This window comes from Crotalus tigris, unplaced genomic scaffold, assembly GCF_016545835.1.
Source record: "Crotalus tigris isolate CLP2741 ecotype Arizona unplaced genomic scaffold, ASM1654583v1 scf7180000023617.9722795, whole genome shotgun sequence".
Taxonomy (NCBI): domain Eukaryota; kingdom Metazoa; phylum Chordata; class Lepidosauria; order Squamata; family Viperidae; genus Crotalus; species Crotalus tigris.
In genome coordinates this window covers 5,429,803-5,444,066 of record NW_024100081.1, presented here as the reverse complement: position 1 = coordinate 5,444,066, position 14,264 = coordinate 5,429,803, and the positions used below count along the sequence as shown (strand labels likewise).

At 38.0% G+C, this 14,264-nt stretch overlaps 1 protein-coding gene across 2 annotated transcripts in view; it reads left to right on the top strand.

Annotated features, from left to right (window-relative positions):
- ELAVL4 (ELAV like RNA binding protein 4) overlaps positions 1–14,264 on the top strand; it is a 124,701-nt gene that overhangs the window by 3,618 nt on the left and 106,819 nt on the right. The window contains exon 1 of one of the 2 annotated variants that reach the window (XM_039319958.1): positions 866–1,269. The exons of the other annotated variant lie outside the window; for it this stretch is intronic. Coding sequence (XP_039175892.1) covers positions 1,171–1,269 — 99 coding nt within the window. The 5' untranslated portion in view covers positions 866–1,170. Of the gene's footprint in view, positions 1–865; positions 1,270–14,264 lie in introns of those variants that run through there. 2 annotated transcript variants of the gene reach the window in all.

Genomic DNA, 14,264 nt, shown 5'->3' with positions numbered 1-14,264 from the left:
TGTCCTACACTCTGCAATTTGCTTTTCTAGCCCATTATTTATCCCCATTTTTCTTCTCAGATTCATCACATAAGTAACAAATCCCCAGAGGATGGCAGCTGTTGTTTTGCTTGCATTATTATTTTTTCTTCATCTAGCTCAAAAGGCTTGAATAAAACCACTACCAACAAAACCTATTGAGCTAAGAGAAAAAACCTTTTTAAAGACTTCAAGAGCTTGTATTTACGGATTGTTACATTTTGAGAATAGCTCTTCTTCGCAAGCCATGACCCATTAGAAGTCCCCAGAGGAAAATCCTCCAACACTGGATTCTCTCCCCTTTTAGATGGTAAATAAGAACGAGTCTGCAATAAGGAAAAAAAAAAAAGCTGAGCACATTACAATTGTTCACAAGCTTGTCCTACTAAAATTACTAAGGCTTGACCTGGAAGACAAACCACCTTTGCAATCCTGTATACATGTATTCATCAGTAAGTATAACTCATTCAAAGAGAGCTGGCTCTCAAATAAATCGATTCAAGATGGCAATACCAGCCTTCTTTCCTCTGCACTGATGCACTGGCCCTGCAGAAAGACTCCCACAACTATCTTAGACTTAGGGGTTTTATTTATTGTGCCTGTCTCATCCTAAGCCCTCCGCCAAATACAGTTTTCCTGCGATGACTGCAATTTCCTACATTAGGAATAAGGTTGATCAATATCATCGCAGCAGGACTTCCCAGTTCCGACTAAGAGAAAATAGGCCGTTTCTCTTCCTACAACGCTCCTCGGATGAAAACTGCCATCTCCGAAGCTACTTCTTTAATAGTCACGAAGGGCGGAACAATACCACTTTCCACCTTCTGCCTCGTGTCCCTCCTTGGACGCGGGCGAGTTTTCCAGCTTTCCCTCGCAGACCCGACAAACGACGCGCTCCGATTGGCCGAAGCCCCCGCGCTTGGAACGTTGCAGAAACCCTGGCTTTGAGATCCGGATCACGTGTCAACCACAGAAAATTCGGTAGCCCTCGTGCGCTCGTTCTGTCGCGCCCAGACATTATTACGGCGGATCGCATTCTGCTGACCCGAGCTCCTTTCTCAGATCAACCTCTACGCGGAGCAGGGGTGGGTGGGGGAAAAGTTGTCGTTTGCTTTACTTTGCATACAAATCTCTATATTGTCCGAAGCAAACATGCGCTTAAAGGGCAAAGGATCGGCCGTTCCTCCGCGTCTAGTGCAGCAAGGCCGATTTTGTCGGGATCAGAATGCAGCTAGAATCTCTGCCGCTCAGGTATTTGCGGATTACGGGAGCTCTTTTGTAATACAGCTGGATTATTTCGATTTTTCCTTTGAACGCGCCACCAAACCTGACAAGTCGTGTATGAAATCATTTCCCTCTTTGAGAATCAGTTCTGCATAGTTCTCTTTGCCGCCTTAAGCCTACTTTTTTTCCGCCAAATTTTAAGAACTCTGTATTTGACGTTCATGCCCAGCACTTCGCAAATGTTTCTCCCCCCCCCCCAACCAGGTTAATTTTTCTACTTCTGAAAATCACTAACGGAAGAGAAAGAGCAATCAGAAAAAAAAATTAAGTGGGATAAGGAAACGCGTGGAAGAACCATCGTTTATCCACGCGCGTATATTGGAATATAAGGCTGTCGCCCCCCCCCCTTTATTTTTACCGTGAGATTATCAATGCTGTACTGCAACTCTATACGAGTTTACTCGCACCCATATATGTTCAAGAATGTCCTTTCTGAACATCCTTTGATAAACGTTCAAAAGAGGTGTTTTAGAAAGAGCGGGGCCACTTAGCAGTTTAAGCCGTTTAGAGTCTACTATATCTAAGATTTCCTTCTGCGTGAAACTACTACCTAACTAACAAATACATCGCTGTGTTCCCGGTGTTCATACCGTGTGAATGCTTACAGGACTAGAGCCTGCTAATGGGTCCCTGCTCTTGGAGAAAGTAGAGGCATTCTTTGGAACCTTTATGGGATTTATTCTACATTCAAGTATAAAAACTTCTGTGAAAAGATAAAAAATGGTTTCATATTATCTTTGTGAAGCTTTTTTCTCCTATTCCTGTTTCTCTCTCAAAGCAGAACATCCAGGTTCAGTCACAGTTTTGTTCCATATAGTATCAACGTTGTCAACTCTCAAGTTTCCTTTTTCTGCGATGTATTCAAGATGGACAATGATTAATATGACCATTTATTATGTATTTATATGTAATAGTGTAGATATATACATATGTATGTATATAGCATGTTTATATGTGTTACATATGTGTACACTTTTGAGAGTACACAACAGAATTTCATTTTTAATGTGTGCCCACATTAAAAAAATGACAATGAAGGTTATCTTACCTTTACAATTACATTGAGAATTGCAATTTTTATCCAACAGCTGAATCTAAGGTTTAGTTGTTCTTGAAGTGTTAATTTAACTTTTGAAGTCTCCATCTCCTCTTAAACTTGGTCTTATTTTTTAAAAAGTAGTAAACTTTCTTTTTATGTTTTTAAGGCCTCAGGGTATTGGACAGTGATAAGAAGGCAGATATTCAAAATTGCCATTCGGCCATGAAATAAGTTGTGTTTGCCTGTTTCTGTGTATTATGGTGAAGTTAACCATGGTTACAAAATTCAGTTTTCTGAACTCAGAACTGGCTGGACCATAAATTTGACAGCAACTGCTTTGCATAACCTAATGTGCTAAAATATAGGTTAGCTAATTTAGTGAATCATGCAGACAGATGTTTTCTTAATGACTTTGAGCTGGTTGCTATTTGTCAATCCAGTTTATTTGATAAGGCTGTGGTGAGGATAAAATGCAGGAGATAACAACCATATATGCCACTTTAAACTCTTGGACAAAAGATTAAGCTATCATTGTAAGATATAACAGGCTTTTAAAATAATCAGTTAACAGTTCCCCAAAGTTCGTTGCTTTCCACCAGTCGAATTTATAAAATGTACAAGCACAGAAGATATTAACAATCAACTTTTTAGATTTACTTCCATAGTAATACAATTATAGGAGCTATCAATTTTTTAAATATATAAAATACTCATTGAAAATTGTCTTTACAGCATGCCTAAAGAGAGATGCAAACCAAGGAGATATACTATTGTGACCTTTTAAAAAGTTAATTAAAGGTAGTCCTCAACTTACAACTATTCATTTAGTGACCGTTCAAAGTTACAACAGCACAGAAAGAAGTGGCTTATGACCATTTTTCACACTTAACAACCATTGCAGCATCCCCATGTACATAAGATCAAAACTTGGATGCTTGGCAAGTGGCTCGTATTTATGATTCCAGTATCCCTGGGTCATGTGATCACCTTTTGCAGCCTTCTGACAGACAAAGTCAATAGGAAAGCCAGGTTCATTTATCGACTGTATTACTAATTTAATTGTGATGATTCACATTATTACACTGTAAGCTACTCAGGGTCACTCAAAACAGAAGATGGTTGGCAAATAAATTTAATAATTATAATTTATGCATTTAAGTAGTATGACTATAAAGTTAACAGATCATTTTTCCCAGATTTTATTATTATTATTATTTATGAGACTTATATATCGCTTTAAGTGCAAGCACTCTCTAAGCGATGTACACCAGTAAGCAATGTATATATATATATTTACATTGCCCCCAACAATCTGGGTCCTCATTTTACCTACCTCAGAAGGATGGAAGGCTGAGTCAACCTTGAGCCGGTGAGATTTGAACCGCTGACCTGCTGAACCCAGTCAGCTAAAGTGGCCTGCAGTACTGCACTCTAACTGCTGCGCCACCTCGGCTCAATTTCAGGATTCTTTGATGACAAAGCAATTTGTATAAAGTTTATATGGGCAGCTTTAGTATAAAAAGTTAGGATTAAGATAATTTACCATGCAGAACACTATAAATCATCTTAAAAGGGGAAATAGTTCTTTTTGAATGATAGCTTATCTGTTTCCCTGGCAGCATTGGCACACAATGAAGGAGAAAAGTAAGTTACATGTTTTTTCATTACCACTTCTATTAAAATGTTATAGTGGCACTGGATCAGCCTATATAGCTGGTTATGATACAAATAATTTCATTCTTGCACTTGTGCATAGTGACATATATTTATCTTGCTTTAAGCAGCAGAATTATGAGTTGGGTAGATTACCATACATAATAGTACTTTAGCAAAATAACTGTTAGAAAACAGATGCCTATATTGGATGACTTTCCCAATATGGATGTGATTTTAAAAATATTGGCCATAGTTCTTAAAACACTTGTTCTTCATTAAGTAGAAATAAATCTATCAATGTGTTCACTAATAACTATCTCTGCCTTAGCAAAAGTAGTGGTTTCAATATTTCATACATATGAGGCTTAAACCATTCATAACTTTTTGTTTAATTTGAGATAAGGTTGCCTATCTTGCAGTTTTCCAATCCTTTTTGAGCAGATTCCTCCACAGCTCAGTTTTTGCTTAATAAAGTGAGTAGAATGGATGGTGGAATAGGTTAAGATAAAAATGATTGTGTTTTAAAATGTGTGTTTTATTTTGAACATTTAAACTTGTCTTCTTCCTTTAGTCCAATACACATGGTTCTCCAAAAGAATACACTCCTGAAATCCTCATTCAGAAATCACTTCTTGATTTCCATATTGCCTTTAGGCCTGTAGGCATTGGTAGGAAGTACAATTCTAAAGCTGAATTGAGACATAATACAGTTCCTTTAAATTTTGTCTAACATGTTTTTTGTACCCAGACTCTGTTTCTATAAGGAATAGTTTATGACAGCAATCCCCAACCTTTCTGGCACCATGGACTGGCGATGGGGGAGGGGATGGTTTCATGCGCACAACCTAATCCTGTGCATGCACAGATGAAGCTTCATGTGCTCGCCCACCACTTGTGTGGATTGGTTCCCAACTGGCCATGGGCCCGTATCAGTCTGTGGCCTGGGGACCTCTGGTTTATGATATATGAATCCTGCCATTTGTGATTTATTCAATGTATGAATCATTGAATATTGTCAATATTCTGCTCATATTCTAAAAGCAGTAACTTTTTCTTTTTGAACAGTGGAGAAGTTCAAAAGCATTAACTTACAATTTTTAAAGAAATGGCTTATGGGTTTCTGTATTTATATCTTGATATTTCTCTACTTCAAGGTATTGAAAAAACACTTAAAACATAATTAAAAACAATCCAGAATATATTAGAACTCAGGATACTGAATAAGGATGGTTCATAAGAACTAGGCTCATTTTTGGGTGGGGGTATTAGAATGGGTGGAAAAAAATAAAAAGGGACATGTTTGAAAATCTCCACAGATACTTAGTTTGATGAATAGAGGTACTAAAAGGATTTTGGGTCTATTAAGGAGTGCTATTTTTCCCCTTGACCATTCAGAGAAGTGGACATCAGAACCTGGTGATATGTCAGAAACATGGTTGGAATGGAGAGATGATACAACTGACCAGTAAATTAGCTACTGCTGTCATTTGTTAGTATCCTTTCCCTGACATTGCATTGCCAAAAATGTGAGTCATTAAGGGGAGAAAACAAAGAGCTGCCTGCTAAAGCAGGGTAGGCAGTTTCCCTCCATGCATAGAAGGGGACTCCCATGCTAGGATGAAGAAATAAAGCTCAGCTCTTTGGGATCCCAGCTTTGTTTCTCCAGCCCACCATAGGAGTTCTCTTCCTCTCCATATGTGGAAGAAAACTCCTGTGCTGGGCTGGAAAAACAAAGCTTGGATCCTAAAGACCCAAGCTTCATTTCTGCAGCCTGACAAAGGTTACACATATAAACACCCCATCCATGAAGGGGAGGGGAAATGGTTTAACAGGTGGCAGCAACTTGCAACCTTATCTGCTGGCTTCCCCATTGACTTTCTGGGGAAGCCAGCAGAGAATATTGCAAATGGCAATCACATGATCACAGGGCACTTGTCAACCAGTAGTCAATGTGAACAGATTGCCAAGCACCCAATTCATGGGCATGTGACCAGGGGTGGCAGTGTGACATTTTACAACAGCTGGAAGTGCTTCACAGACCATAAAGCACCCATTCCAAGTCATTGTGACTTTGAATGATCATTAAACGACAGGTTGTATGTTGAGAACTATTTGTAAACCCATAAATCATTGTATTAACCACAGATTTGGATGTACCAAGAAATATGCTTTATTTATATGTTGGGGGAAAGTAGCTTGCTATTACATTTGAATCAAAGTGTGATTTTATACACTTTTCTGACGCAGTTCATCAGCACATTGAAACTTTCATGCATATCATTTTTAGTATTTATGTATCCTGGAGCAATAACTTAATGAAAGTTTTAGGTTAATATCTTCAATTATAGATTTTACTTTAAAAAGCTAATTGTTCATGGCTGTCAGTTTATTATGTTAAACCATAGTTTATTTGATTTTACTATTAATACAGAAGAAACCTTGGTGAAAAGGTAGTTCTTCTACTAGTATTCCTTGTGTATCAGGGAAGAGCAATATTCTAAAGACATATACATCACTGAGAAGTTTATTAAGGAGAACAACCATCCACAATTTGTAATATTAATGATATGATCTCTCTGGGTGAATTACAAGGTATCTGGAGGCTGGTAGCACCTGATTTGGCATCTGATTGATAAGTTCTGTAGCTTTTCAACAAAAATGCACAAGAAAGTACTTAGCAATCTGGCTACCACATTTACACATCTGTAGTTTTTTGGATCACAAAAAATGCATTATAATAATGCAAAAGTGAGTTTATATAGGCAGCAATAGCTAACCTATTCCATCCTGACCAAGAATGATTATGATGTATGTTTCCTTAAAATTCCTGGTGAGTTGGATTTCTATAGAGGTTAAAAGATATTGGAGGCGAAACAGTTGTAAGGGTGCAAAGGCACCATCACCCACTTTATCTTTATCTGAAAGTAGAAATGATCAAAAACAGTGTCTCTAATTTCTGTTTTGGGAGATGATTTAAGATACCATAGTCAACAGTATTAGCAGCTGTTAAAAGAATTAGCATTATTTTTCCTGCAGGAGGTTAGCCTTCTGGGTAACTAAGATTGATTCAGTCCCCATGCCAGGCTTGAAATGCATCAATATAATTCACTTCTGTGGTAGTAAAGATACTTTTTAAAAACATTTTGCCTAAAAGTGAGCAGGGTTGGGCAGCAGTTGCCAAAAGTCTCTAGATCTAGAGATTTTCCTTAGGGATTTGTTAAAGATTGGCCACTATTCCATTATGCAAAGATCTTATCTTACCCTCTGCTATCAAATAAAGCATAATGGTGTAGATGAAAAGAACAGTGGTATACAAATCACATTTAAAACATTTACCTAGGTAGGCTATAATTTACTTATTTGCCGAGATTTGTATAATGTTCCAACCTACACTATTGTAAGCTTATAGCTTATAGGAAAAATGTGTAGAACAATGTGAACATTATTGCTTGAACAAATGCATATGATTGCTCCACTCACACATGGCTATCTAATACTAAAAGTGTAATTATTTACTCACAATGAGTGTTACATTGCTTGTATTGTCACTGTCTCTTGGTCTATTTTATTGCTATAAACCTCAGAAAATCAGAGCACTTGGAGTGCACATTAATAAACTCTAAAGGAGAATATTTGTAGCTCAGGGTCGAAATGAGGGGTCTTTGGTGCCCTGAGCTTGGTTGTTTTTTTGCAGACAGTTCATTATCAAACTAGGTAACATCATTCAGCCAGCCAACTAACTAGCACTGATGATGTTATCCTAGTTTGGATAATAAAACAGCTGCAAGAAAACAACCAAGCTCGTAGAGCGTCAAGGATTCCTCATAACTTACTCTGTCTCATTTTGTTGTTCAACTAGGGCAGTGATGGCAAACCTTTTAGAGACCGAGTGCCCAAAAACTGGCTCTGCACCCAGCCCGCCCCACCCACCCACAGGGCCACTCACTGCCTCCACGGCCCGCCACAGATCACCCAGGTGGCCCAGCAGTGCCATAGCAGCCACGCCCTCCACCTGCGCCCCACAGCATCAACTACGCATGATGGGGTGCAAGGGTCGAGTCTTGTCCCCACTGCCCGGCTGCCATGTACTTGGCTGCAGTGCTCTGTGCAGGCCATGCTCGGGGATGACTCCTCTGGGGGGGCTGCCGGTGAGGGGGCCAAGGGGGAAGGTGGGGCTCAAGCGACGGCGCATGTGCCCACAGAGTACTCTGAGCGCCGCCTCTGGTGCATGTGCCATAGGTTTGCCACCACAGAACTAGCTGTTTTTTGAAAAATCCCTCAGAGCTGAAAAGAATATGTTGGATTCCATAAGCCTTAGGGAACTTAATGCGTTCTCTACCACTGCAAAGGGAATTATTACCATGGGGCCAAATCTTATTAGAGGGAGGCTGGTTAAGATTCTGAGGAATCTTAATAACCGATATGCAGACCGTCTCCCTCAACTGATTAAAACAAAATCTAAAAACACTTGTCCCTGATTCAGATATTAATAGAAGATGAATGGAAGGTAACACTTCCCCATTCCTGAAAAAACTCCTATCTCAGTAAGAAATATCAAACAAAGTTGCGCGCAATCATCTGCTTAAAGTCTCCTAACACAAAGGCAAACCATATTCATGTGTGAAGCCAACTAGCATTAGAAAATCTGAAACAAATATACACGAATGTCCTAATACTTTGTTTTATCAATTTTGACATTTTTATTCATTAGTCTTCTGTAATTCTTTCTGTTCTAATTTAAACATAGGATCAAGAAATGTAGAACCTTGGAAGAAAAAAAATAGAAATTCTACATTTTTGGTATATTTAATATCAATTCTGCATCCTCATTGCTTCCAAGTGGTGCTAAAAAAAAGAATCTGGAAGGAAAGCAGCAGGTGGATTGAATGTCAATCCATCCATTCCTTGCTATTGTTACTTCAAGTAAAAAAGACCAAGAAACAAAACACGAACATTAAATAATCTGTTTTCTATACTATATCTGTGATGCAAATTGTTTAATTTTTGAGTGGAGAAATAGCATTTATTGAACCACAATACAAGTAGTCCTTGACTTACAACAGTTCGTTTAGTTTGAGTCCAAAAGACTGTTACAATGGCACTGAAAAAAAAGTGGCTTATGACTGTTTTTCACATTTATGACCATTGCTGCATCGCCATGGTCATGTGATTAAAATTCAGATTCTTGGGGCAAAATTCACTTAACAAACATTTCACTCAGTAACAGAATTTTGGGGATCAATTTGGGTCATAGGCCATGGACTACCTGTAATTCATTGGTAGTGTGTCATGTTGAGATTAATTCTGTGGAACAGGTGGCTGTGTGTGAATTTGAAAGTAGGTTTTGTTATATTTACAAAACAAATGCATTGTGGCTCAATAGTTTATGGTGATAGGCAATCCAGGAACTATAAAGATTTTGACTACAGGTAATCGTCAACTTACAACAGTTCATTTAGTGACTGTTCAAAGTTACAATGGCACTGAAAAAAAGTGACTTAGGACCATTTTTTACACTTACAACCTTGGTAACCATCCCATTCTCATATCATCAAAATTCAGATGCTTGGCAGCTGATTCCTACTTATAACCGTTACTGTGTCCCAAGATTATGTGATCATCTTTTGCAACCTTTTGACAACAAAATCAATGGGGAAGCAGATTCACTTAACAACCATGTTACTAACTTATCAACTGCAGTGATTCACTTAACAATTATGGCAGGAAAGGTCATAAAATGGGGCAAAACTCACTCAACAAATGTCTTGCTTAACAACAGAAAATTTGGGCTCAATTGTGTTCAGAAGTCGAGGACTACCTGTTCTGGTCTGCTAGCCAATCTTCCCAGCAATTTCTGTCCCCTTGTTTTACCTGAGCTGCTGCTGACAGACTTGAATTTGAACATGGTATATGCAACCAGCCCTTTCCCCTACTCCCATTCTTTTTATTTCCTTCTTTCCCCCTACCCATCAAACTTTAGCTGAAGCACAGCACACTTGATTGGCTCACCGTGTCTTCTCATTGTTCTTTCCAGTAGTTTGTTTTTCATACCCTTCACTGCTGCAATTGAATTTAAGCTTGGCATATCTTTTTGCTGCCCTTCCTTCACTGCCCCACCCCCAACTCTTTATTTTCTTTTCACTGTTGCACACTAGTGCTGCTTCCCTGGCCTGTACCTAATGTCTGCCATCTTGGGATACCACTGCCCCAGGGTCTTCATCTGTGCCTGGCCAAACATCCAGTTGCTTTGGTCCAGTCACAGACTGCTTGAGACAGACAGTCCCATACATGAGATGGCCTGTGTAGAGAATGTTTGGCACATCTCGTCTAAGACGTTAGCTGCAAAGGTATTGACAGTCATACTTTTCCTTTGATATATCTTTGTGAAAAGTATATTATTACAGTTCGTTACAACAATCAGTTGAACTTTATTCTAAGACTTCTTGTAACAAATCTCACTCCAGACTTTGATAACTTATGCTGACCCATGTAAACCGCAAAGATCCCACAAAGACTTATCGCTATATTAAATATGAGATAAATTGGGAATATTATTAAAACATGCTTTATTTCAATATATATTTCTCATTTATCTAAATATAGGTTATTTGATGTTCTGAGGTCTTAAAATATTTAAGAAACCCATTAGACCTGTGCCTCTTTGCATTGGGCTTCGTTTAATCTTTAATATAAAAATATATGAATTACAGTATGTCATCTGTACCATTTTAATATGTATCCATTTATTTATTTCCAATTATTATGTAAAAGCTAACTCAGTTCTTGGTATACCTGTAGCCAAAATTGTATCATCCACACCCAAAAGATGAAGTATTAGGGGATTTTCAGGGATTATAGATGTATACAATTATTTATTTAAAAAAAGACCTTCAAGGATTGAATGCGCTCAATGAGAATAGACTACTGACTTAAACGACTAGTTTGGATGGAGAGAGTACATTGGCAATAAACATGGGAGTATTTTGAACAGCTTTCTCCAGTTTTTTGTTGCTTTTTTAGCTGGCATTTTGCTTTGGAAATGTATTTAGGAGCTATAAAATTGAATTTTGATTCAATCACAATATTAAACATTATTTAAAGCTTATTCAATTCTGTTTTAAAATATCCCTTTATTATGTAGAACTCTGACTGGCACTGTTACCAATTTGAAGACACTTCAAAAATAAAAATGGCTTTTTAACCTAGTGCAATGGGATAATAGGTCTTCTGGTGTTACACTTTCTGAAACAATGCTAAAAATAAAGCACTTCTAGTTTATTAGATGAGTTTAAAAATCTCTTACTGTTCAATGTCAGAGGAACAATTAATTTTATCTGAGTAGAACAGGATGTCTCTAGACAAAGGTAACAAAGCATGCCTTGATACTATTAAGAGAGTGCTTGTTTTGAAGAAATCTTGTAAAATATGAGGAACATTGTCAGAAAAAAACATAAATCTACTTCAGTAATGTGCTTGTTCAAAGGAAGTTAGCATATAATATTGCTGAATTTTGCAGTTGGTTTCTGATTTTCTATAGGTAAAGATGCTAATTATCTTAAACGCTAGAGTAGTGATGGCGAACCTTTTAGAGACCAAGTGCCCAAAAACTGGCCCTGTCCCCACTCCACCCCCTCTTTAAATGTTAAACAATTAAATCATACTTTGCTATTTTAACTATGTAAAGGATCCTGAAAAATGTTTGTCAAAAAAAATTATGGAACAATTTCCCATCTGATATGATAGTATTATTCCAAGAATTCATCCTTCACGGGCATTTCATTAAAAAAAATCATTCTAGCCATATCCTCAGTTTATATGTATGAGCCTTATTTTATATGAGTTTTTCAGCATAAAGAGATAAATAGGAACTTTTCAGTATTTTTTCTCTGTCACATAGTGAAGTTTGGTGGTTTTAAGTTCTATATAGGGAAATAAAACTGCTTAAATTATAGTACATTGTATTTGATAGTACTTTTTAGCTGGAAGGTTACATATTCCTGATCTGTTGTAGAAAGATACTAGATAGCACACAAAATAAAGGAAAATAATTGAAAACTCCTTAAAACCTGCTGTAATTGTCAGAATAAAATGCCTGTAAATATAACATTGTTCTTGCAAAAGTGTTTTTGTTTTGCTTCTATAGCGGGGCTGTCTGAGAGTGTTTGCAGGAGCTTGGTTGGGAAGGGAGAGATTGGGACAGCTGCTGCTGGCTTTGGGTGTGGCTGGTGTGGGTGAAAGAAAAAGATAGGAAAGGAAAGGGACGGGGTAGCTGTTGCAGTTCGTCAGGTGAAAGTAAAGAGGGAGTGGAAGTTTTATTTACTTTTCTTTGTAAGGAGGATATTTTAAACAGAGGCTAGAGAGAGGGGGAGTGGAATTTTATTGCTTTCCTTCGTAAGGAGGATATCTCAAACAAAGGAGAGAGAGAGAGTGGAGTTTTATTGCTTTCTTCGTAAGGAGGATATCTTAAACGGAGGCAAGGGGGAGTGGGTAGAAAGGAGTTGGCTGAGGCTCCTAGCCTCGGATTTTAACAATACAGATAAAGGGGGGGGGAGAGCTCTGATGCCAAGACCTGACTGAGAAGAAGCAACAGGAGAGGAGAGACTGGTGGTGGCTACTGTTGCTGCGAAGCCTGGAAGCTATTTGGACTGTGACTATTGCTGCTGGTACAGGCTTTAGACTTTGTGGAGGGAGTTGCCTTGGGGAGCGAGCTATTGCTACAGCACACTGTTGTTGTTCCTACTACCGTCTGGAGCTGGGGTTTCCTCCATCCCACTTAACTCTGAACGATCGCTGAGGAATCCTTTATTCCTGCTGCTATAATGGCCTTGGGCTGTTGGATATCATCATAGCATTGACTATCGTGGCTGGTTATTTTCATTCCTGAAAGCCCCTCCTTGACAATAAGAGCCTGCTACCTCCTAATTCTGCATGAGCTCCAGCTGGAAGAGACATCAACCTCTAGGGAACACTACTGCAGGACTTGACAAAGGGGGACGGGGCTGGGAGGGCCTGGTTTTTGGCGGCCTCTGAGGAGGTAACACTACACTTCTGTCATGGGGAAACCCAGACTTTTATGGAGGTTCAAGCACCATTCTTGTATGGGTGATGCTTTCTTTTTCAGGAGATTGCCATAAAATTAGCAGTTTGTTAAGAGCTGCTTTGCAAGCAATTTGACAAATGGAAAAGTTACTGTATATATACGAATTATCAGTATAGGCTCTTTTTTTTTTTTTTGCAAGTGCTTTCCAACATCAAAAATTATACTTTAGCTTTTTGCTGAAACAACAACACAAAAGTTGTTTGTTGACAATAATATGCATTAGGGAAAAAAGGACTCATGCCAGTGGGTAGAGAAGTTTATATTTGCTGTTCTTATGCCATTTGTAGCCTCTGTTATTGAATTGTATCCATCATTTCTTTTGGTTCAGTTATCTGATTATTTCTGCAAGCCGGCCATGCTGGCAAAATTGTGTTCACTTGCTTCTTTTATTTTTTGTGGGAATTTTTAAAACTTTATAAAAATTTCTTCCTTGATAATTTCTCTGTAGCTTGAATGAAAGCATATCAGTTCATTGCATGGTTATTTCCATGACAATTTCATGTGTTTTAAAGTAGCAATATATCAAGTATTACATGCTAAAAAAACTTTATAATTGTAGCACTCATCTGAGCGTATTATTTGATTTTACCTCAAGATAACCTTTTGGTGACCAGTTATTTGATCACTGGTACAAATAAGATCTTCAGGACAGACAGAAAAAGAGTTGAATTCTCTTCAGAAGATACAGTAATAACCATTTATTTGGATTGCTTAAATTCATGGAGGATAAGGCTGTCTATGATTGTTAATTATGATTAACTTCAGGATCAGAGGCTGGGGAACTCAAATGAGATGCTGCTGTGGCATTTGCACTCTGCTTGGGACTATTCATTGCCAGCTGATTAACAACTCTGGAAAAGATTATTTTTAGTCTGAGACCAAAAGACAGCTTATAATAGAGGGGAATCTCACTTTAATGGATCAAGTAGGAGAAGAGTATTTGCTACTGAGATTGTCAGAGTATGGCATTACAAAATTTATGTAACCTCACACAAAAAGAGAAAATACATTAATTTGTGTAATTTGCATGATATCATATACAAATGGCATGCATTAAATTGTTGTGAACGATATAAAGGGAAATTTGGTCAATCCCACACTAATTCCATCAAGATCCAACAAAATCAGTTTTCACTGTATGTTAAAAATGAGAATACTGCTCTTTTG